Source organism: Syngnathus floridae, chromosome 4, assembly GCF_059516105.1.
Source record: "Syngnathus floridae isolate MCC-2025c chromosome 4, RoL_Sflo_1.0, whole genome shotgun sequence".
In the NCBI taxonomy this organism is placed as follows: Eukaryota; Metazoa; Chordata; class Actinopteri; order Syngnathiformes; family Syngnathidae; genus Syngnathus; species Syngnathus floridae.
The window spans coordinates 1,810,086-1,834,868 of record NC_142416.1 but is presented as its reverse complement, the minus strand read 5'-3'; the positions used below and the strand labels follow the sequence as shown (position 1 = coordinate 1,834,868).

Here is a 24,783-nt window from a genome sequence, read left to right as displayed (position 1 = left end):
CACTCGCGCACGCTTCCTGGTTCCATCGGGAGGCCGTGCCCACGCGCCAAGGGGCCGAAATAAGCTCCCGCCTAGCGGACCGGCTGTTTATAAGCACCGCGGAGGAGACCGCAGAGCCTCATTGCACTTCCAGCGGCAAGCATACTCGCGCACGCCGCCCGGAACAACCGGGAGGCCGTGCGCATGCGCTAAGTGGCCGAAATAAGATCCCGCCTAGCGGATCGGCTGTTTATAAGCACCGCGGAGGAGATAGCGGAGCCTCATTGCACTTCCAGCGGCCAGCACACTCGCGCACGCTTCCCGGTTCCACCGGGAGAACGTGCGCACGCACCAAGTGGCCGAAATAAGCTCCCGCCTAGCGGACCGGCTGTTTATAGGCACCGCGGAGGAGACCGCAGAGCCTCATTGCACTTCCAGTGGCCAGCACACTCGCACACGCCGCCCGATTCCACCTTGAGGCCGTGCGCACGAGCCAAGTGGCCGAAATAAGCTCCCTTCTAGCGGATCGGCTGTTTATAAGCACCGCGGAGGAGATCGCAGAGCCTCATTGCACTTCCAGCGGCCAGCACATTCGGGCACGCTTCCCGGTTCCACCGGGAGGCCGTGCGCACGCGCCAGGTGGCCGAAATAAGCTCCCTTCTAGCGAATCGGCTGTTTATGAGCTCCGCGGAGGAGACTGCAGAGCCTCATTGCACTTCCAGCAGCCAGCACACTCGCGCACACCACCCGGTTCCACCGGGAGGCCGTGCACACGCGCCAAGTGGCCGAAATAAGCTCCCGCCGAGCGGATCGGCTGTTTATAAGCACCGCGGAGGAGATCGCGGAGCCTCATTGCACTTCCAGCGGCAAGCACACTCGCGCACGCCGCCCGGAACAACCGGGAGGGGCGCATGCGCCAAGTGGCCGAAATAAGCTCCCGCCTCTCGGAGCGGCTGTTTATAAGCACCGCAGAGGAGTTCGCGGAGCCTGATTGCACTTCCAGCGGCCGGCACACTCGCGCACGCTTCCTGGTTCCACCGGGAGGCCGTGCGCACGCGCCAAGTGGCCGAAATAAGGTCCCGCCTAGCGGAGCCGCTGTTTATAAGCACCGCGGAGGAGATAGCGGAGCCTCATTGCACTTCCAGCGGCCAGCACACTCGCACACGCTTCCCGGTTCCACCGGGAGGCCGTGCGCACGCACCAAGTGGCCGAAATAAGCTCCCGCCTAGCGGACCGGCTGTTTATAAGCACCACGGAGGAGACCGCAGAGCCTCATTGCACTTCCAGCGGCCAGCACACTCGCACACGCCGCCCGATTCCACCTTGAGGCCGTGCGCACGAGCCAAGTGGCCGAAATAAGCTCCCGCCTAGCGGATCGGCTGTTTACAAGCACCGCGGAGGAGACCGCAGAGCCTCATTGCACTTCCAGTGCCCAGCACACTCGCGCAAGCTGCCCGGAACAACCGGGAGGCCGTGCGCACGCGCCAAGTTGCCGGAAATAGCTCCTTGCCGAGCGGATCGGCTTTTTATAAGTACCGCGGAGGAGATCGAAGAGCCTCATTGAAATTCCAGCGGCCAGCACACTCGCGCACGCCGCCCGGAACAACTGGGAGGACGTGCGCATGCGCCAAGTGGCCGAAATAAGCTCCCGCCTAGCGGAGCGGCTGTTTATAAGCACCGCGAGGAGATCACGGAGCCTCATTGCACTTCCAGCGGCAAGCACACTCGCACACGCCGCCCAACTCCACCGGAAGGCCGTGCGCACGCGCCAAGTGGCCGAAATAAATTCCTGCCTAACGGATCGGCAATTATAAGCACCGCGGAGGAGATCGCGGAGCCTCATTGCACTTCCAGCGGCAAGCACACTCGCGCACGCCGCCCGGAACAACCGGGAGGCCGTGTACATGCGCCAAGTGGCCGAAATAAGCTCCCGCCTAGCGGATCGGCTGTTTATGAGCACCGCGGAGGAGACTGCAGAGCCTCATTGCACTTCCAGCGGCCAGCACACTCGCGCACACCACCCGGTTCCACCGGGAGGCCGTGCACACGCGCCAAGTGGCCGAAATAAGCTCCCGCCGAGCGGATCGGCTGTTTATAAGCACTGCGGAGGAGATCACGGAGCCTCATTGCACTTCCAGCGGCAAGCATACTAGCGCACGCCGCCCGGAACAACCGGGAGGCCGTGCACACGCGCCAAGTGGCCGAAATAAGCTCCCTTCTAGCGGATTGGCTGTTTATAAGCACCGCGGAGGAGATCGCAGAGCCTCATTGCACTTCCAGCGGCCAGCACACTCACGCACACCGCCCGGCTCCACCGGGAGGCCGTGCGCACGCGCCAAGTGGCCGAAATAAGCTCCCGCCTAGCGGATCGGCTGTTTATGAGCTCCGCGGAGGAGACTGCAGAGCCTCATTGCACTTCCAGCGGCCAGCACACTCGCGCACTCCACCCGGTTCCACCGGGAGGCCGTGCACACGCGCCAAGTGGCCGAAATAAGCTCCCGCCTAGCGGATCGGCTGTTTATAAGCACCGCGGAGGAGATTGCGGAGCCTCATTGCACTTCCAGCGGCCAGCACACTCGCGCAAGCTTCCCGGTTCCACCGGGAGGCCGTGCGCACGCGCCAGGTGGCCGAAATAAGCTCCCTTCTAGCGGATTGGCTGTTTATAAGCACCGCGGAGGAGATCGCAGAGCCTCATTGCACTTCCAGCGGCCAGCACACTCACGCACACCGCCCGGCTCCACCGGGAGGCCGTGCGCACGCGCCGTGGCCGAAATAAGCTCCCGCCTAGCAGATCGGCTGTTTATAAGCACCGCGGAGGAGATCGCGGAGCCTCATTGCACTTCCAGCGGCAAGCACACTCGCGCACGCCACCCGGAACAACCGGGAGGACGTGCGCATGCGCCAATTGGCCAAAATAAGCTCCCGCCTAGCGGAGCGGCTGTTTATAAGCACCGCGGAGGAGATCGCGGAGCCTCATTGCACTTCCAGCGGCAAGCACACTCGCACACGCCGCCCGGAAAAACCGGGAGGACGAGCGCATGCGCCAAGTGGCCGAAATAAGCTCCCGCCTCTCGGAGCGGCTGTTTATAAGCACCGCAGAGGAGATCGCAGAGCTTCATTGCACTTCCAGCGGCCAGCACACTCGCGCACGCCGCCCGGAACAACCGGGAGGCCGTGCGCATGCGCCTAGTGGCCGAAATAAGCTCCCGCCTAGCGGATTGGCTGTTTATAAGCACCGCGGAGGAGATCGCGGAGCCTCATTGCACTTCCAGCGGCCGGCACACTCGCGCACGCTTCCTGGTTCCACCGGGAGGCCGTGCGCACGCGCCAAGTGGCCGAAATAAGCTCCCGCCTAGCGGACCGGCTGTTTATAAGCACCGCGGAGGAGACCGCAGAGCCTCATTGCACTTCCAGCGGCAAGCATACACGCGCACGCCGCCCGGAACAACCGGGAGGCCGTGCGCATGCGCTAACTGGCCGAAATAAGATCCCGCCTAGCGGATCGGCTGTTTATAAGCACCGCGGAGGAGATTGCGGAGCCTCATTGCACTTCCAGCGGCCAGCACACTCGCGCACGCTTCCCGGTTCCACCGGGAGGCCGTGCGCACGCGCCAGGTGGCCGAAATAAGCTCCCGCCTAGCGGATCGGCTGTTTATAAGCACCGCGGAGGAGATCGCGGAGCCTCATTGCACTTCCAGCGGCAAGCACACTCGCGCACGCCGCCCGGAACAACCGGGAGGACGTGCGCATGCGCCAAGTGGCCGAAATAAGCTCCCGCCTCTCGGAGCGGCTGTTTAAAAGCACCGCGGAGGAGATCGCGGAGCCTGATTGCACTTCCAGCGGGCGGCACACTCGCACACGCTTCCCGGTTCCACCGGGAGGCCGTGCGCACGCGCCAAGTGGCCGAAATAAGCTCCCGCCTAGCGGACCGGCTGTTTATAAGCACCGCGGAGGAGACCGCAGAGCCTCATTGCACTTCCAGCGGCAAGCATACTCGCGCACGCCGCCCGGAACAACCGGGAGGCCGTGCGCATGCGCTAAGTGGCCGAAATAAGATCCCGCCTAGCGGATCGGCTGTTTATAAGCACCGCGGAGGAGATAGCGGAGCCTCATTGCACTTCCAGCGGCCAGCACACTCGCGCACGCTTCCCGGTTCCACCGGGAGGCCGTGCGCACGCACCAAGTGGCCGAAATAAGCTTCGCCTAGCGGACCGGCTGTTTATAAGCACCGCGGAGGAGACCGCAGAGCCTCATTGCACTTCCAGCGGCCAGCACACTCGCACACGCTGCCCGATTCCACCTTGAGGCCGTGCGCACGCGCCAGGTGGCCGAAATAAGCTCCCGCCTAGCGGAGCGGCTGTTTATAAGCACCGCGGAGGAGATCGCGGAGCCTCATTGCACTTCCAGCGGCAAGCACACTCGCACACGCCGCCCAACTCCACCGGAAGGCCGTGCGCACGCGCCAAGTGGCCGAAATAAATTCCTGCCTAGCGGATCGGCAATTATAAGCCCCGCGGAGGAGATCGCGGAGCCTCATTGCACTTCCAGCGGCAAGCACACTCGCGCACGCCGCCCGGAACAACCGGGAGGCCGTATCCATGCGCCAAGTGGCCAAAATAAGCTCCCGCCTAGCGGATCGGCTGTTTATGAGCACCGCGGAGGAGACTGCAGAGCCTCATTGCACTTCCAGCGGCCAGCACACTCGCGCACACCACCCGGTTCCAGCGGGAGGCCGTGCACACGCACCAAGTGGCCGAAATAAGGGTTAGGGTTAGGGTTAGGGTTAGGATTGGATTGTGAAGTCCAACCCCTACCAGGGACGGGGAACTGATGTCCCCCCCTAGCAGAAGAGGACAACGCACGGTCCATCCATCCGTGGCCATACCTCGCCACCCGCTCCCGCCCCCGGGTTGCAGGCTGGCGCTGTCGCCCCCTACGGACAACTGTCCATTCCCCGTTGTAATTAATTGACATATTAATTTTTGGACTTCAAATTTTTATTGTTATGTCTAAATGTATATTTTTAATTTTCAAATTTCAAAGATATAATGAGTGGGTAAAACTTGAATTTTAGACTTTTTATTCTAAAACAAATTATCAAATGTCTATTTTTCAAAAAGATTTTTAGTGTCCAAATTGTCCGAATTTAGCAACGTAATTTATTGCAATGAAATAAATGATTTGTAAATAACTGTAAATAAAATCAACAATAGTAAATTATTAAATCGACTGTAAATAGGAAATTATTAAATTGAATGTAAATAGTAGTGTGCCTTAACAACGTTTCGGCTATACTAAGCCTTCTTCAGGTCTGGCACACCCGTATTGAATGAAATATTTTTGTTTCTCATAGGATTAAGTAGGGAGTTCCTCCCCCGAAGGAGAGGAGCAAAGGCACGGTCCTCCCATCCACGCCCACGTCCCACAACCAGCCCCAGAGCACACCGCCCGTCGTGGCTGCGCCAGGATTAAGTAGGGAGTTCCTCCCCCGAAGGAGAGGAGCAAAGGCACGGTCCTCCCATCCACGCCCACGTCCCACAACCAGCCCCAGAGCACACCGCCCGTCGTGGCTGCGCCAGCCATGCTGGTCAGGCCAAATTGGGCTTAATAAACATGTATTTGCTTTGTAGTTGTTGTTTGTTTTTGTGTTTGTACTTTGCCTATCCGGTCGCCTTTGTTATATATGTAATAAATGAGTCTCGACTTGGCATGATAGATTGACAGCTGCATTTGCGGTCAAATTAGTCGTACCTCGCACTTAATTCATCGACTCCCCTATCTGGGTGGAGCGAGAGCATTTTGCTCTGTGCGGCATCCATGCGCTCTCCTATCTGGGTAGAGCGTGGGTAAATTATAATTTTGCGTCTAATTGTTTTCCTATCGGCGCTAGTTTGCGCTCCCTTTTATTTCCTCCGTGTGGCCATCGACAACGTTTCGGCATCTTTTGTGCCTTCCTCAGGTCTGGCACACGGGAATTGCAGCTAAATTTAGTTTCATTGCATGTGGAGCTGTTTCCTCCTTCATGGCCGCATCGAGACTGAGTTTCCTGCTTTGAGCGGTCCTTATATAGTTTCATGTCAGCAATTTGCGTTTCGTTCCGGATAATTTCCCATCTACTTATTTTAGCTTATTAACTTGTTGTTTTCGCTCTTGTGAATTTCTGTTTCTTTTCTTGCAGGCACCGATTGGGCGTGAATATGTGATCTCGGCATAGGTAAGTATAACTGTGTTTCCTTTTTTCAGGTTTGTATCAGGTAAGTATTGTTTTTTGATAATGTAAATATTTACTTCCAACCATTTTTTAGTTTATATTCAATTTTGTGTTTATGTTTCCTTTTTTCAGGTTTGTATCAGGTAAGTATTGTTTTTTGATAGTGTAAATATTTACTTCCAACCACTTTTTAGTTTATATTCAATTTTGTGTTTACTGTTCAAATTTTTGACTTCTTATTTTCAATTTTTGACTTAAGGTTGAAATTTTTTTCATATTGGGAGTCAGGGAGGGATTTGGATTAGGGTTAGGGTTAGGGTTGGGGTTAGGGTTAGGGTTAGGGTTTGGGGTTAGGTTAGGGTTAGGGTTAGGGTAGGATCGGTTCAGGGGACAGCGCACAGACGCAGCAGGAGCTGAATGGAAACTGGAAACGTGGGGGGGCAGTGGAGGTGGCACAGGCGAGTTAGGATTAAGTAGGGAGTTCCTCCCCCGAAGGAGAGGAGCAAAGGCACGGTCCTACCATCCACGCCCACGTCCCACAACCAGCCCCAGAGCACACCGCCCGTCGTGGCTGCGCCAGCCATGCTGGTCAGGCCAAATTGGGCTTAATAAACATGTATTTGCTTTGTAGTTGTTGTTTGTTTTTGTGTTTGTACTTTGCCTATCCGGTCGCCTTTGTTATATATGTAATAAATGAGTCTCGACTTGGCATGATAGATTGACAGCTGCATTTGCGGTCAAATTGGTCGTACCTCGCACTTAATTCATCGACTCCCCTATCTGGGTGGAGCGAGAGCATCTTGCTCTGTGCGGCATCCATGCGCTCTCCTATCTGGGTAGAGCGTGGGTAAATTATAATTTTGCGTCTAATTGTTTTCCTATCGGCGCTAGTTTGCGCTCCCTTTTATTTCCTCCGTGTGGCCATCGACAACGTTTCGGCAACTTTTGTGCCTTCCTCAGGTCTGGCACACGGGAATTGCAGCTAAATTTAGTTTCATTGCATGTGGAGCTGTTTCCTCCTTCATGGCCGCATCGAGACTGAGTTTCCTGCTTTGAGCGGTCCTTATATAGTTTCATGTCAGCAATTTGCGTTTCGTTCCGGATAATTTCCCATCTACTTATTTTAGCTTATTAACTTGTTGTTTTCGCTCTTGTGAATTTCTGTTTCTTTTCTTGCAGGCACCGATTGGGCGTGAATATGTGATCTCGGCATAGGTAAGTATAACTGTGTTTCCTTTTTTCAGGTTTGTATCAGGTAAGTATTGTTTTTTGATAATGTAAATATTTACTTCCAACCATTTTTTAGTTTATATTCAATTTTGTGTTTATGTTTCCTTTTTTCAGGTTTGTATCAGGTAAGTATTGTTTTTTGATAGTGTAAATATTTACTTCCAACCACTTTTTAGTTTATATTCAATTTTGTGTTTATGTTCAAATTTTTGACTTCTTATTTTCAATTTTTGACTTAAGGTTGAAATTTTTTTCATATTGGGAGTCAGGGAGGGATTTGGATTAGGGTTAGGGTTAGGGTTGGGGTTAGGGTTAGGGTTAGGGTTAGGGTTTGGGGTTAGGTTAGGGTTAGGGTTAGGGTTAGGGTAGGATCGGTTCAGGGGACAGCGCACAGACGCAGCAGGAGCTGAATGGAAACTGGAAACGTGGGGGGGCAGTGGAGGTGGCACAGGCGAGTTAGGATTAAGTAGGGAGTTCCTCCCCCGAAGGAGAGGAGCAAAGGCACGGTCCTCCCATCCACGCCCACGTCCCACAACCAGCCCCAGAGCACACCGCCCGTCGTGGCTGCGCCAGCCATGCTGGTCAGGCCAAATTGGGCTTAATAAACATGTATTTGCTTTGTAGTTGTTGTTTGTTTTTGTGTTTGTACTTTGCCTATCCGGTCGCCTTTGTTATATATGTAATAAATGAGTCTCGACTTGGCATGATAGATTGACAGCTGCATTTGCGGTCAAATTAGTCGTACCTCGCACTTAATTCATCGACTCCCCTATCTGGGTTGAGCGAGAGCATCTTGCTCTGTGCGGCATCCATGCGCTCTCCTATCTGGGTAGAGCGTGGGTAAATTATAATTTTGCGTCTAATTGTTTTCCTATCGGCGCTAGTTTGCGCTCCCTTTTATTTCCTCCGTGTGGCCATCGACAACGTTTCGGCATCTTTTGTGCCTTCCTCAGGTCTGGCACACGGGAATTGCAGCTAAATTTAGTTTCATTGCATGTGGAGCTGTTTCCTCCTTCATGGCCGCATCGAGACTGAGTTTCCTGCTTTGAGCGGTCCTTATATAGTTTCATGTCAGCAATTTGCGTTTCGTTCCGGATAATTTCCCATCTACTTATTTTAGCTTATTAACTTGTTGTTTTCGCTCTTGTGAATTTCTGTTTCTTTTCTTGCAGGCACCGATTGGGCGTGAATATGTGATCTCGGCATAGGTAAGTATAACTGTGTTTCCTTTTTTCAGGTTTGTATCAGGTAAGTATTGTTTTTTGATAATGTAAATATTTACTTCCAACCATTTTTTAGTTTATATTCAATTTTGTGTTTATGTTTCCTTTTTTCAGGTTTGTATCAGGTAAGTATTGTTTTTTGATAGTGTAAATATTTACTTCCAACCACTTTTTAGTTTATATTCAATTTTGTGTTTACTGTTCAAATTTTTGACTTCTTATTTTCAATTTTTGACTTAAGGTTGAAATTTTTTTCATATTGGGAGTCAGGGAGGGATTTGGATTAGGGTTAGGGTTAGGGTTGGGGTTAGGGTTAGGGTTAGGGTTTGGGGTTAGGTTAGGGTTAGGGTTAGGGTAGGATCGGTTCAGGGGACAGCGCACAGACGCAGCAGGAGCTGAATGGAAACTGGAAACGTGGGGGGGCAGTGGAGGTGGCACAGGCGAGTTAGGATTAAGTAGGGAGTTCCTCCCCCGAAGGAGAGGAGCAAAGGCACGGTCCTACCATCCACGCCCACGTCCCACAACCAGCCCCAGAGCACACCGCCCGTCGTGGCTGCGCCAGCCATGCTGGTCAGGCCAAATTGGGCTTAATAAACATGTATTTGCTTTGTAGTTGTTGTTTGTTTTTGTGTTTGTACTTTGCCTATCCGGTCGCCTTTGTTATATATGTAATAAATGAGTCTCGACTTGGCATGATAGATTGACAGCTGCATTTGCGGTCAAATTGGTCATACCTCGCACTTAATTCATCGACTCCCCTATCTGGGTGGAGCGAGAGCATCTTGCTCTGTGCGGCATCCATGCGCTCTCCTATCTGGGTAGAGCGTGGGTAAATTATAATTTTGCGTCTAATTGTTTTCCTATCGGCGCTAGTTTGCGCTCCCTTTTATTTCCTCCGTGTGGCCATCGACAACGTTTCGGCAACTTTTGTGCCTTCCTCAGGTCTGGCACACGGGAATTGCAGCTAAATTTAGTTTCATTGCATGTGGAGCTGTTTCCTCCTTCATGGCCGCATCGAGACTGAGTTTCCTGCTTTGAGCGGTCCTTATATAGTTTCATGTCAGCAATTTGCGTTTCGTTCTGGATAATTTCCCATCTACTTATTTTAGCTTATTAACTTGTTGTTTTCGCTCTTGTGAATTTCTGTTTCTTTTCTTGCAGGCACCGATTGGGCGTGAATATGTGATCTCGGCATAGGTAAGTATAACTGTGTTTCCTTTTTTCAGGTTTGTATCAGGTAAGTATTGTTTTTTGATAATGTAAATATTTACTTCCAACCATTTTTTAGTTTATATTCAATTTTGTGTTTATGTTTCCTTTTTTCAGGTTTGTATCAGGTAAGTATTGTTTTTTGATAGTGTAAATATTTACTTCCAACCACTTTTTAGTTTATATTCAATTTTGTGTTTATGTTCAAATTTTTGACTTCTTATTTTCAATTTTTGACTTAAGGTTGAAATTTTTTTCATATTGGGAGTCAGGGAGGGATTTGGATTAGGGTTAGGGTTAGGGTTGGGGTTAGGGTTAGGGTTAGGGTTTGGGGTTAGGTTAGGGTTAGGGTTAGGGTTAGGGTAGGATCGGTTCAGGGGACAGCGCACAGACGCAGCAGGAGCTGAATGGAAACTGGAAACGTGGGGGGGCAGTGGAGGTGGCACAGGCGAGTTAGGATTAAGTAGGGAGTTCCTCCCCCGAAGGAGAGGAGCAAAGGCACGGTCCTACCATCCACGCCCACGTCCCACAACCAGCCCCAGAGCACACCGCCCGTCGTGGCTGCGCCAGCCATGCTGGTCAGGCCAAATTGGGCTTAATAAACATGTATTTGCTTTGTAGTTGTTGTTTGTTTTTGTGTTTGTACTTTGCCTATCCGGTCGCCTTTGTTATATATGTAATAAATGAGTCTCGACTTGGCATGATAGATTGACAGCTGCATTTGCGGTCAAATTAGTCGTACCTCGCACTTAATTCATCGACTCCCCTATCTGGGTTGAGCGAGAGCATCTTGCTCTGTGCGGCATCCATGCGCTCTCCTATCTGGGTAGAGCGTGGGTAAATTATAATTTTGCGTCTAATTGTTTTCCTATCGGCGCTAGTTTGCGCTCCCTTTTATTTCCTCCGTGTGGCCATCGACAACGTTTCGGCATCTTTTGTGCCTTCCTCAGGTCTGGCACACGGGAATTGCAGCTAAATTTAGTTTCATTGCATGTGGAGCTGTTTCCTCCTTCATGGCCGCATCGAGACTGAGTTTCCTGCTTTGAGCGGTCCTTATATAGTTTCATGTCAGCAATTTGCGTTTCGTTCCGGATAATTTCCCATCTACTTATTTTAGCTTATTAACTTGTTGTTTTCGCTCTTGTGAATTTCTGTTTCTTTTCTTGCAGGCACCGATTGGGCGTGAATATGTGATCTCGGCATAGGTAAGTATAACTGTGTTTCCTTTTTTCAGGTTTGTATCAGGTAAGTATTGTTTTTTGATAATGTAAATATTTACTTCCAACCATTTTTTAGTTTATATTCAATTTTGTGTTTATGTTTCCTTTTTTCAGGTTTGTATTGACTCCGCCGATGTGTCTAAGATCCTGAGGAGAGTCCCCCCATAAGGCCCCTGGCCCCGACAACATTCCTGGGCGGGTATGTGCAAGTCATCTGGCTGGGGTCATCACAGACATTTTTAACACCTCGCAGGGCCAAGCCACAGTGCCGGCGTGCTTTAAGACTGCCTCCATCATTCCGGTGCCGAAGAAACCTCAAATCACCTCATTTAATGATTACCGGCCTGTTGCACTGACTCCGGTTATGATGAAGTGCTTCGAAAGGCTGCTTAAAGGTCACATCGTTTCCAGACTCCCCCTATTATTTGACCCGTTCCAGTTTGCCGACCGGCAAAACCGCTCCACTCAGGACGCCATCTCCTCCGTTCTTCACCTGAGCCTGGCTCACCTGGAGGAGAAGAACACCCATGTGCGGATGCTGTTCCTGGACTTCAGCTCAGCGTTTAACACCATCATCCCACAGCATCTGGTAGGAAAAATGGAACACCTGGGCTTCAACACCCCCCTTCGCAACTGGCTGCTAGACTTCCTCACCAACAGACCTCAGTCAGTCCGGGTCGGACAGAACACCTCTGATGTCATCACCCTCAGCACAGGCTCCCCTCAGGGCTGCGTCCTGAGCCCCCTGCTGTTCACCCTGATGACACACGACTGCGTCCTCAGGTTCACCACCAATCACATCGTGAAGTCAGCAGACGACACAACGGTGGTGGGGCTCATCAGAGACAACAACGACCTGGACTACAGAGAGGAGGTGGAGCAGCTGGTGGGCTGGTGCAGAGAAAACAGCCTGATCCTGAATGAGGAGAAGATGAAGGAGATCATCGTCGACTTCAGGAAAAAACAGCCTCACCACGCTCCACTGATCATCAACAGCTCAGCTGTGGAGGTGGTCAGCAGCACCAAATTCGTGGGGGTCCACATCACAGAAGACCTCACCTGGACTATGAACACTACGGCACTGGTCAAGAGGGCACAGAAGCGCTTGTACTTCCTGCGGAGGATGAGGAGAGCCCACCTGCCCCCACCCATCATGAGGACGTTCTACAGGAGCACCATAGAGAGCATTCTGACAAGCTGTCTCTCTGTGTGGTGTGGAGGCTGCACCGCCTCCGATTGGAAGAACGTGAGGAGAGTGGTGAGGACAGCAGAGAGGATCATAGGGGCTCCAAACGTGCAAGTAACATCTCAACAGACCCTTCGCACCCAGGTTGCAGCCTGTTTGAACTACTCCCCTCCGGACGCCGTTATAGAGCTCTGTACACTAAAACCAGCAGACACAGAGACAGCTTCTTCCCCCAGGCTGTCGCTCTGATGAACTCACACCACTCTTAGAGTCTCAGAGTCATTACTGTGCAATAACATCCTGCTTTCCACACCTTTTTTGTTTACACTGTTTGTACTATGTGTCCTCTCTGCATCCATTGCAGCCCGGTCATCCTAGAAGAGGGACCCTCCCATCTGTGGACTTTTCTCAAGGTTTCTCATTTCCCATAGCTGGAGTTTTGAGTTTTCCCTTGCCCTCTTGGGAGTTTAAGATCTGGGGATGCTTGAGAATATCTTTCGTTCTTCACATGTGCTGAGTGTTGTTGTTAGTCACCTAAATGTTGAACAGAGGCTGTGATTTACCGAAGTCAAATTCCTTGTTTGGCACGCTCAAACATGGCGAATAAAAAACTCTTGAATCTTGAATCTTGAATCTTGAATCTCTTCCCTCCATTCAGGACATTTCATCTCAGCGCTGCATATCCCGTGCCCGTAACATCATCAATGACCCATCACACCCCCACCATGGACTGTTCTCCCTGCTGCCCTCTGGGAAGAGGTTTCGCAGCATCCGCTGCAGGTCCACCAGGTTCTGCAACAGCTTTTTCCCTGCTGTCATCAGACTGTTGAACACTAGAACTGTTGAGCTCTAAACTGAACTCTGCATCACACATTCACAGAACTGTACTTTATGACACTACGGACCTCTATCTTGCACTATCTCGCACTACCAACTTTACTGAACTTGTATAAACCCTTTAAATAGAAGTTTAATACATTGTTTAGCATTCCTCTGCACACTCTTGAATACTGTTTTGCCTACTTGCACTATTGCATAATTATCACTGCTGCACTTTATACTTATTTTTAATATATATATATATATAGTATATGTATATATATATATTTTCATAGGATATGTTACTTCTATTCAACTGCAATATCACTACTTTGTTGTAAGACGTATGCAACGGAATTTCGTTTTGTATGCACCATGTGCAGAAAAGATGACAATAAAGTTTGTCTAAGTCTAAGTCTAAGTCATGTCAGGTCAGCTGTCTGGAGAGAGAGAGAAGTCAGGACCTGCGGGCGGAGCACCACCGTGCCACCGCCGCCATGACGGAACTCAAAAGCAAACTCCATGAGGAGAAGCAGAAAGAGTTAGCCATTACCAGGGAGACATTACTGCGGCAGCATGAAATGGAGCTGATGAGAGTGATCAAAATCAAAGATGGAGAGATCCAGCGACTGAATGCCTTGGTCCTCAGCCTGAGGGACGGCTCCATGGACAAGGTGATCCGCTCTATCCGTATCTGACTATCCGCACGCCACGTCGGGCTTCGGTGCGACCGCTACCGTATTGTGTAGCTTGTCCCCAGTAAGCGTCGCGGCGCTCCGTTGCGGTCTCAACGGCCCGGTGTGGCGCAATGTCCGCTCAGGTGAGGAGGGGGGGCGCTTTGCTGGCGGAGGTGGAGGAGACGCGGCGGTGTCGGGAGACCGAGCGGTGTCGCCTCCACCAGGAGCGCGGAAGAAGCCCTGGCAGCGGCCCAGCGGGCCTGGCAGTCACGAGCGGCCGAGCTCCGATCGCCTCATCACCAGCATCGGGAGGAGCTGAGCCGAACCAAGAGAGACTGCGAGAGGGAGATCCGCCGACTGGTAGGACTGATCAGATGCGCGGTGCGTGGCTATGTTCCCAATTTTGTTGTATACCTGCAGTGCAATGACACCTAAGGCATTCTATTCTATTCTATTTCACAAGAAGAAAATGTCCGGTTGCTCGCTTCGCTTTTGTCACAGCAAAGGTGTTCTAGTCGATTCAAGAAAAAAATTGGCCGGTTGCTCTCTTTGTTTTTGTCACAAATCTGGCAAATGAGTTTGCCCGCCTGCCTGAGCGGTCCCCGTTTGTACATCCAGACGGATGAGATCAAGCTGAAAGACAGAGCGGTTAGTGTTTTGGATAAAGCCCTGGGGCCGGCCACGTCCACCGCCTTCAGCTGCAGACTCAGGCTGCCGAGCAGCAGATCGCTGCCCTGAGGGATTCCCAAAGGGCGGGCCTAAACTACCCTGGAAGTGGGGTCAACGCCGCTACTAGCAATCCTCTTCATAGCGTAAGCCACCTCATCACACACTTGCAGTACGCATGACTTAGTTCGTTGCTGGAGGAAGGTAGCACAAAAACAGTTTTGAACTTTGAACGAGTGCTTGTGTGTGTGTGTTGCGGGGCGTTTTCAGTCTCAGGAGGATCGGGACACGCGACGGTTTCATCTGAAAATCGCTGAGCTCAGCGCAGTCATCAGGAAACTGGAGGATCGAAACGCCCTGCTTTCTGAAGAGCGCAATGAACTGGTAATTTATTGACGGCACGCTTGAAGGTTTGCGCTACGTTTGATGCGCGCCATCCAGCGAGGCACCCATTGCGCTTGCTTATTAGTTGAGCGGCGCGGCGAGTCGGTTGCCTGGTAGATGTCTTTTATTGGGAGCCAAAGCCACGATTCCGTTCAAACCGATGCAAAAGGAATGGATACGTTCTGGCCCGCGTGTTGTGCGTCTTTCACATCCCGCACTTCATGCTTGCAGCTAAAGCGACTGAGAGAAACAGAAAGCCAGTTTCTGCCACTCCTGTACAAAAACAAACGCCTGAGCAGGAAGAATGAAGAACTCTCGCTGGTGCTGTGTCGCCTTGTAAACAAAGTGCGCTTTGTCACCCAGGAGAACGAGGAGATGGCAAGCTTGGTAAGTCGACGCGGACAACGGCGGCGTGCCAACAGAGTCCACTGCATTTGTGTTCCACAGAGAAGGCCTAGTTCGCTCAATGACCTGGACCGCGGTTGCGGCCAGCAGGACGGTGAAATGGAGTTCTTTCAAGTTGTGGAGCAGCGGCACATCATCGACGACTTGTCCAAGGTCTTCAGGCACGCGACTCGGTGCACGTACGGCAGCGCCGCGCTCGCTCGCTGTCGCCAGGAAACCTTTTCCGTCCAAAGCTTGGCCGGCGGCCGCCATCCAAAAAATTGGACCCTTAAATTCCGACCTTTCAAGCAAGAGCATTGTGCGCACGCGTTTGAACACGCTTTAGACTTGTTTTGCCGTTTTCAGCAGCTCAAAGCTCCCGTTTTGTCAGCGCCTTTGCCACTCGCTGTGCGCTGAAAACGACGGACTTGCCCGGCTGCTCAGCCCGTCAACCATGAGCCGCGAGCGCGACGTCATTGTCCGTAGGCAGCTAGTGGCAAAATGCACCCTGTTAGAGTTGCGCTCGCTCCAACTTATTTTGCAAGAACCACACGGGAGACAAGTAAGTTCTTTTGGACACCTGCAGGTGGAGAGTCCATCCGTTGTACGAATGAAGTCTGACTCTCGGCTCCTGCACGAGCATTTTAATTAAGAGAAACAGGGTGGGTGTAAGAGTGGATTGAATAGAGCAGGGGTCACCAACACGGTGCCCGCGGGCATCAGGTAGCCCGTGAGGACCGCATGAGTCGCCCGCAGGACTGTTCTAAAATTAGCTCAAATAGCGGCGCTTGTCAGCGAGCTGCATCTATTTATTTTACAGTCAAACCTCGGTTTCCGAACGTCCCGGTTCTTGAACAAATCGGAATTCGAGATTGTTTTTTGCTTCGGTTGTTGAACAAAATTCGGAGGTCGAACCTCGCGAGATGAGCCGGGAGGACCCGAGAAAACCCGACCGCGCAGCCCGGATGCCGACTGACTCCGTAGTTATTGTATTTTCGTTACTTTGAGGATTGTATTAACCCCTAATCATGCCTCCAAAGAAACCAAGTGGGAGCAGTAAAGCCATCCTAAAACACAAAGACGCTCTTAAAGCAATGCGACAGGGAGCGCCCCACGCGCTACGGTTGCACGATCAGACCAAATTAAGCTCCCTGCGCACTGAGGTCCACTTAAATTTTGGAAAGTACATCAGGACTTTAAAAATATTTTCTAAATTTCAGCGACGGCTGTGTCACAATAATGCGACCAGCGCGGTGCAGTTGCGCGGTGGGTGGTGCACTGCAGTTGCGCAATCGGACAAAAATGCGCAAATGAAAAAAAATGTTTTTTAAGTCTTGGAACGGACTAACATTTTTTCTATGATTTGTAATGGCAAAAAAAGATTCGTAATTCGAGCGATTCGCTTCTCGAACCGCCTTCTAGAACGAATTGTGGTCGAAAACCGAGGTTTGACTGTATTTTTGCTATTCTTGTTAAAATCACACTTACATGTGAACTGGAAATGACAATAATAACACATAGCGAAAGCTAAATTGAGCAAATTGGCTATTTCAGAAGTGTGTGTGTGTGTGTGTCAAACTGGTAGCCCTTTGCCTTAATCAGTGCCCAGGAAGTAGCTCTCGGTTTAAGAAAGGTTGGTGACCCCTGGAATAGAGGAAGCCCTTGACCTCTAGTCAAAACATAGCAAGGGGTGTTTTACGACTTTGTGTCGGAAGGGATAAGCGATAGGGATAAATAAGGGATAAATAATATCATTTATTACAGGTTGCAGTCAAAGTCAAAGCAACATAATGATACGATAAAGATAATCTGGAAAACCCTGACACACCCTGTAGTTGTCACTTTTGGAAAAGACGAGCGTCCCTCCAATCATCGCCGGTGACGTGTTTTTCAGGCTCTGGAGACAGGAGCTCATGTCAGAAATGTCATTGTGAGTCGCGTTTGTTTCTGCGCCGGAGCCGTTCGTTCCCTTTGCATCCAAAGAATCTCAAAGGCGGATTATTTGTGTCGACAGGAGAGAGATTTGCTGCTACGATACCGACGTCGAGAATCTCTGAGGAGGAACAAAGCGTGAGGTCCTGCAAGGTGAGTCTGTTTGTTTGCGGCTGCTTGGTGTTGCGCAAGATGAAATGGCCTTTTTCTCGCTATCGTTCCTCTCGTCGATTCATCGTGAGGTGTCGCTTCAGTTTGTTCAGAGAGATGTTTGCTTCCGCGCCCGCAGGTCATCGAAACATTTTACGGCTACGACGAAGACGTGTTGGTGGACTCGGACGGATCGTCCTTGTCTTTTCACACCGACAGAACCCCCGACACGGAACCCGAAGAGGTAGCCCGCCATTTCTGCCAGCGTATTGGCACCAAACATTCCTCTTCAGCCTGGAATCGGACTCGTCTTTGCGTCGCGGTTGCTTTGTCGCCGGTCTGACTGATTCTGGTACTAGTGCTGTGTTGCATTGGTGTCTGCATGAAGAGGCGGAGCTTCGCTGACGCAAGAATATCAAGCGCTGCAACGAGCCTACGCTCTGCTAGCCCAGACCAGCGAAGGGGACTACGACGCCGAGAAGGAGATTGTTAGAGATTTGCTCACTCCAACTTATTTTGCAAGAACCACACGGGAGACAAGCAAGTCCTTTTTAGACACCTGCAGGTGGAGAGTTCACTCGTTCAAGGAATGAAGTCTGAACCCTTGTTCCTGCGAGGGGATATTTATTAAGAGAAACAGAGTGGGGGTTGAGAGTGGGGGTCAGAGTAGACAAATGGCCGAAGCCCCTGGCTGATCAAAGCACAGCAGGGGGTCCTTCACGATGTTGTGTGAACAAAACACTTTGATTGCTTCCTCTGCAGCTAGTCAATCAGTTCAAAAGATCTTAGCACTTTGTTCTACTACTTTCGTTAAGACAGGACAAGCGAGTTTAATTATTACAGGTTACATTCCAACATAATCATAGGATCAAACTAACCTGAAAACCCTAACAGAGATCAAGGTGGCGCCCCTTCCCGCAACCCCCGGCCGGGTCGCAGCCTCCCCGTTCGCACCCAGCCTCGGGTGTTCTCTGGTCTGAAAGGAGGAGGAGGAGCCTCCCTCCTCCTCCTTTCAGACCAGAGAAAAGCTGATGGTAGAAATGGGTCACTATCAAAGCAGAGTAGCAGATCTGGAGTCAGCGCTGAAGCAACAAGGACAGGTAAGCTCATCAATGAGCACACCTTTTTCTCAGACAAAATAGCTACATTCTTCAGTCACTCATTCGTCTGGCATAACTGGACCAACCCCCCCCCCCGAACGTGGCTGGGAAAATGCGGATAAAAGCAAATGTCATTTTCCAGTCAACCAAAGAATTTGTGGATGAAAATGACACAACATTCCAAAGCTGTCCACGCGTTTGTCTCTTCTAGAATGTCAAGTGGGTGGAGGAGAAGCAGCTGCTGCGTCAGAGCAATCAGCAGTTGGCCGAAAAGGTGACGGAAAGAAAGGCGCTGGGCGGAGTCGCTTGGCGTCACACCCGTCGGGAAGCCCCGCAGATGAGGTCTGACTGTCTTTTCAGGTCAGGCGGATGGAGGCGGAAGAAGCGCGTCTGAAAGAGCACATCCAGGATATCCGAGACCAAAACGAACTGCTTGAGTTCCGCATCCTGGAGCTGGAGGTGGGAAGACTCGCACAAGCGTGTTGAGGCCAGAGATGTGACGGACGGACGGACGGACGGACGGATGCATGCCTCTGCCTTTCAGGAGAGGGAGTGGCGCTCCCCCGTCTTGAAGTTTCTGCAAGTCTGTTTCCCAGACGGCCTCAGCCCTTTGCAGATCTACTGCGAGGCCGAGGGCGTGAGCGTACGTAAGGCGTCCCTCGCAACCCTAACCTTAACCCGAGGTCCCAGAACACCTTACATTGCTCCTTGCGCCTTTCCCCCGGACATCGTCATCAGTGATCTGATGAAGAAGCTGGACATCCTGGGCTATAACGCCGTAAGTGCATGTCGAACTCCTTAGGTTCGCACTCCACGAGACTCGGCGGCTCAAATGTGACTTTTGGAAGGCTTTGCGCTGAAAGAAGCTTGTTGACGCTGTGCCTTTGGGCTCTTGCAGAATCTCACCAACGAGGAGCAGGTGGTCGTGATTCACGCCAGGACCCTTCTCACCCTAGCCGAGAAGGTAACGCGCACGTCCACGCACGCTCTCGCATTCTGCTTATGTGACAGCAGCCTTTCCTCAGTGGTTAGAATACATCAAAGTGACCAAGTCAGCACTTCAACAGAAGATGTTGGACATTGAAAGTGAGAAGGTAGACAGACACGCGACATCAGCCAAGGGGAACTCCGGCAATGTGCCCCAACAATTCTGTCCTTGAGCTGTGCTAGGATATGTTCTGCAAGCAGAAGGGCTACCTGGATGAAGAGTTGGACTTCAGGAAGTGTTCCATGGACCAGGCTCATAAGGTAAGCCGCCCTCAAATCTCCCGCCGTGACACTTCGCTGAGGATCATGGGAATTTGCCATTGACAGTGACACCGTGAACCAAGAAAGTGGCGCTGGGAATGACAATCTCCTAAAGTTAGATTATTCCGGTTGATAAATGTCAGATAAACAGATGATACGAACACAGTCCCTTTGATAAAATAATATTAATTGCGTGGATATAATGGTTTAAAGGGTTTTCATCACAATTGGACTACAGACAGACCTCCAATTATGCTGATAAACTTGGCCAGAAACTTGAATGAAATAATATAACACTGCGTTAAATACAAACATACGTAATGATGGTTTAAATTCAATGAATCAATAAATTAAAAGGGACAAAGACTGACCTATTGATCTTTTCTGTCTGCGTTAAAGCTGGGCAGTTGACTTGACAAATAACTGTAATTTTAATTGACCAGGTAGACACACTCCGGGACTCGATCAACCCCGGCGGGGCCTCCCTTGGGCGAGGGTGTCTGGTGATAATGGCCGAAACACTCTGTGACCCCAAGGTCCACTACTGATGACGTGTCTACAAAATTATGACGTTCAAATTACCCACAACAAGGACGACTTAATGGGACTCTTTGTAAACAAAACGGTTGGTTTTAAAACAATATATAATAAAAAAATATATTAGTTCAAACACAACTAAGAGTTAATAGACACAATTTAAGACAAGGGTAGTCTCATAGGTCTGTACTTTTCTGTCGCTTTTCACTGTATTTCCATCTTGCTGGCCGAAGACCTGGGTGGCGCCTCAGCTACTCGGGGGAGGTTCTGGCAGGAGTGCAGTCTCACTTCGCCGTCCTTCGTACCCAATCCAGATTTTATGTGACCTGGTACGGCGAGGTTTACTGGTGAGACATGCGTAGGCCCGTGCCTTCCGTTGCCTTCTATCTAACCGACAGGGTCGGCGGACCCTTTGGGGAAGGTTTAGCGAGTAAAACTCAAAATACCTAACCCTAACCCTAACCCTAACCGAATGAAAGAAAACTATCATTTGGCCACAACCAACATTCACAGATACAACACAATGTGACGTGCGGGGTTGAGGTTAAAGGTTGAGTGAAGGGCCCTCGTTTTAAACTACTTTTTTGAAAAGGATTGGGAACAAGTAAGACGTATTGTTATTATGTTCAAGGTAATCAGATTTGTTTATTATTCTAATGGCCTCTTCAAAACTATTCTGGATTACTACTTTGGATCTATTCTACATTACTTGGCAACAACATACTCTGTAACAGATTAGGCAGTATAATCATATATGTTAACTTGAGAGTGCCCACACTCAATCTACTTATCGTGATGTGTTAAATCAATTACTGTTAGACATTATTTGTCTGATAATCTACCAAATCTTTGAATTGAAGAATTTGTGATTTAATTAATAGCTTGTTCAGGGTAATCAGACTTGTATATAATTCTAATGGCCTTCTTTTGAAAACTATTCTGAATTACAACTTTGGATCTTATATTACTTTGCAACAATCTACTCGGTGACAGATTAGGCAGTATAATCACATATGTTAACTTCAGTGCCCACACTGTATTTATTTATGGTTATTTGTTAAATCAAGTACTGTTAGACATGAAATAGGAAGTGTTTAACATAAATGTTATGGCTACTCACCATTGTAGCTCGCTCCTGGTCAATGATACGAGCCTCTTCTTGCAGTGGAAAACTTGCAGCCAACAAACACCGTGGAACCTAAAGGAATGAAATTAAACATTAACATTTCGCCTCAACCAATTTTCACACGTACAACGCAACGCGGCTACACTTCTGCTATTTCAAACGTAAATCTCCTTAAACACAATGAGTGTTACTTACCGTGTACGCTCTAGACGGTCCAGTTGCAAGCAGAAAATAAAGATATTTCCGTTGATAATCGTCGCTGCTCAGTGGCTCACGGCCATCGCGCCAACAGATTTGAATTTTGGCGGAGGTTCGGGCAATTACGTCATATCCGCGGCACATGACTGCGACGTAATACCCGCTTATCTGAAACGGCAGTTAAAAGTAGAGTTACATCAAGTTTTCTTGGAACCTAAACGAATGAAAGAAAACTATCATTTGGCCACAACCAACATTCACAGATACAACACAACGTGCGGGGTTGAGGTTAAAGATTGAGTGAAGGGCCCTCGTTTTAAACTACTGTTTTGAAAAGGAGTGGGAACAAGTAAGACGTATTTAATTTATTTAATGGGAAGTAGTAAGACTTATTAAATTTATTTAATCTACTTTTCTTCCCAGGCAAAATTTGATGTGCTGCAATTCCAAATTTCCAAAGTGAATGAAGGAATGAAGTCCTTTAAATTATGATTTTGTATAAATACTAGGCATTAACACAAAATCGACGGCACAAAATGGGCAGACTTTACTTGTTTGAAAAGGACTGGTTACAAGACAGACTTTTTTAATTTATTTAATGGGAAGAAGACTTATTTAGTTTAATTGATCTATTTTTGTTCCCTGGCAAAATTCGATTTGCTGCAATTCCAAATTTCCAAAGTGAATGAAGGAAAGAAGTCGTTTAAATTATGATTTTGTTTAAATACTAGGCATAGACACAAAATCTACGGCACAAAATGGGCAGACTTTACTTGTTTGAAGAGGACTGGTTACAAGACAGACTTTTCTGATTTATTTAATGGGAAGAAGACTTATTTAGTTTATTTAATCTATTTTTGTTCCCTGGCAAAATTGGATTTGCTGAAACTGTATTTTGCCAAATCTTGCCTTGAGACCTGATAGGAAGTATTAAACGCTTAGTTAAATCAATACAAGTTGGTAATAAGAGCGAGTAATGTTGGTTGAACCGATGAATGAAGGTTGAAAGCAATTTAAATTATGACTTTGTATAAATACTAGATATTAACAGAACATCTACTGCGCGAAATGGGCAGAGTTTACTTGTTTGAGAAGGAGTGGCTTATTCAAAACTAAGATTTATTTAATCTGTTTGTTCCCAGGCAAAATTGGATGTGATGCAATTCCAAATTTCACCACATGATGGTGCCCAATTTTGACTTCATAGGACATATTAAACACTTAGCTTGTTATTATGTTCAAGGTAATCAGATTTGTTTATTATTCTAATGGCCTCTTCAAAACTATTCTGGATTACTACTTTGGATCTATTCTACATTACTTGGCAACAACATACTCTGTAACAGATTAGGCAGTATAATCATATATGTTAACTTGAGAGTGCCCACACTCAATCTACTTATCGTGATGTGTTAAATCAATTACTGTTAGACATTATTTGTCTGATAATCTACCAAATCTTTGAATTGAAGAATTTGTGATTTAATTAATAGCTTGTTCAGGGTAATCAGACTTGTATATAATTCTAATGGCCTTCTTTTGAAAACTATTCTGAATTACAACTTTGGATCTTATATTACTTTGCAACAATCTACTCGGTGACAGATTAGGCAGTATAATCACATATGTTAACTTCAGTGCCCACACTGTATTTATTTATGGTTATTTGTTAAATCAAGTACTGTTAGACATGAAATAGGAAGTGTTTAACATAAATGTTATGGCTACTCACCATTGTAGCTCGCTCCTGGTCAATGATACGAGCCTCTTCTTGCAGTGGAAAACTTGCAGCCAACAAACACCGTGGAACCTAAAGGAATGAAATTAAACATTAACATTTCGCCTCAACCAATTTTCACACGTACAACGCAACGCGGCTACACTTCTGCTATTTCAAACGTAAATCTCCTTAAACACAATGAGTGTTACTTACCGTGTACGCTCTAGACGGTCCAGTTGCAAGCAGAAAATAAAGATATTTCCGTTGATAATCGTCGCTGCTCAGTGGCTCACGGCCATCGCGCCAACAGATTTGAATTTTGGCGGAGGTTCGGGCAATTACGTCATATCCGCGGCACATGACTGCGACGTAATACCCGCTTATCTGAAACGGCAGTTAAAAGTAGAGTTACATCAAGTTTTCTTGGAACCTAAACGAATGAAAGAAAACTATCATTTGGCCACAACCAACATTCACAGATACAACACAACGTGCGGGGTTGAGGTTAAAGATTGAGTGAAGGGCCCTCGTTTTAAACTACTGTTTTGAAAAGGAGTGGGAACAAGTAAGACGTATTTAATTTATTTAATGGGAAGTAGTAAGACTTATTAAATTTATTTAATCTACTTTTCTTCCCAGGCAAAATTTGATGTGCTGCAATTCCAAATTTCCAAAGTGAATGAAGGAATGAAGTCCTTTAAATTATGATTTTGTATAAATACTAGGCATTAACACAAAATCGACGGCACAAAATGGGCAGACTTTACTTGTTTGAAAAGGACTGGTTACAAGACAGACTTTTTTAATTTATTTAATGGGAAGAAGACTTATTTAGTTTAATTGATCTATTTTTGTTCCCTGGCAAAATTCGATTTGCTGCAATTCCAAATTTCCAAAGTGAATGAAGGAAAGAAGTCGTTTAAATTATGATTTTGTTTAAATACTAGGCATAGACACAAAATCTACGGCACAAAATGGGCAGACTTTACTTGTTTGAAGAGGACTGGTTACAAGACAGACTTTTCTGATTTATTTAATGGGAAGAAGACTTATTTAGTTTATTTAATCTATTTTTGTTCCCTGGCAAAATTGGATTTGCTGAAACTGTATTTTGCCAAATCTTGCCTTGAGACCTGATAGGAAGTATTAAACGCTTAGTTAAATCAATACAAGTTGGTAATAAGAGCGAGTAATGTTGGTTGAACCGATGAATGAAGGTTGAAAGCAATTTAAATTATGACTTTGTATAAATACTAGATATTAACAGAACATCTACTGCGCGAAATGGGCAGAGTTTACTTGTTTGAGAAGGAGTGGCTTATTCAAAACTAAGATTTATTTAATCTGTTTGTTCCCAGGCAAAATTGGATGTGATGCAATTCCAAATTTCACCACATGATGGTGCCCAATTTTGACTTCATAGGACATATTAAACACTTAGCTTGTTATTATGTTCAAGGTAATCAGATTTGTTTATTATTCTAATGGCCTCTTCAAAACTATTCTGGATTACTACTTTGGATCTATTCTACATTACTTGGCAACAACATACTCTGTAACAGATTAGGCAGTATAATCATATAT

General features: G+C 48.4%; 2 protein-coding genes and 1 long non-coding RNA gene across 11 annotated transcripts in view; 2 read left to right on the top strand and 1 right to left on the bottom strand.

Annotated features, from left to right (window-relative positions):
* Positions 1-24,783, bottom strand: part of LOC148398548 (janus kinase and microtubule-interacting protein 3-like) — a 319,781-nt gene that overhangs the window by 264,720 nt on the left and 30,278 nt on the right. For all 9 annotated transcript variants that reach the window (XR_015858222.1, XR_015858224.1, XR_015858223.1 and 6 more), the window contains 4 exons: positions 23,413-23,583; positions 23,212-23,289; positions 21,477-21,647; positions 21,276-21,353 (listed from right to left, as the gene is read on the bottom strand). The gene's annotated coding sequence lies outside the window, so the exon portion shown is untranslated. The remainder of the gene's footprint in view (positions 1-21,275; positions 21,354-21,476; positions 21,648-23,211; positions 23,290-23,412; positions 23,584-24,783) is intronic.
* LOC148398552 (uncharacterized) lies at positions 16,912-17,569 on the top strand. Its single transcript, XR_015858156.1, has 3 exons — positions 16,912-17,118; positions 17,203-17,273; positions 17,410-17,569. It is a non-coding gene; the product is annotated as an uncharacterized LOC148398552 (long non-coding RNA).
* On the top strand, positions 18,894-19,681 carry LOC148398551 (janus kinase and microtubule-interacting protein 3-like). The gene is made up of 4 exons (XM_088374126.1): positions 18,894-19,148; positions 19,269-19,334; positions 19,396-19,464; positions 19,541-19,681. Exons 1-4 carry the CDS (start codon positions 18,894-18,896, stop codon positions 19,679-19,681), a joined length of 531 nt encoding a protein of 176 aa, XP_088230252.1.

Excerpts from the sequence above, each read along its gene's own strand:
- LOC148398551 (XM_088374126.1), top strand. The coding sequence starts at position 18,894 with ATGCATGCCTCTGCCTTTCAGGAGAGGGAGTGGCGCTCCCCCGTCTTG. Across the intron at positions 19,149-19,268 it reads ACATCCTGGGCTATAACGCC|AATCTCACCAACGAGGAGCA; the intron begins GTAAGTGCATGT and ends GGGCTCTTGCAG. Across the intron at positions 19,465-19,540 it reads TGGACATTGAAAGTGAGAAG|GATATGTTCTGCAAGCAGAA; the intron begins GTAGACAGACAC and ends GAGCTGTGCTAG.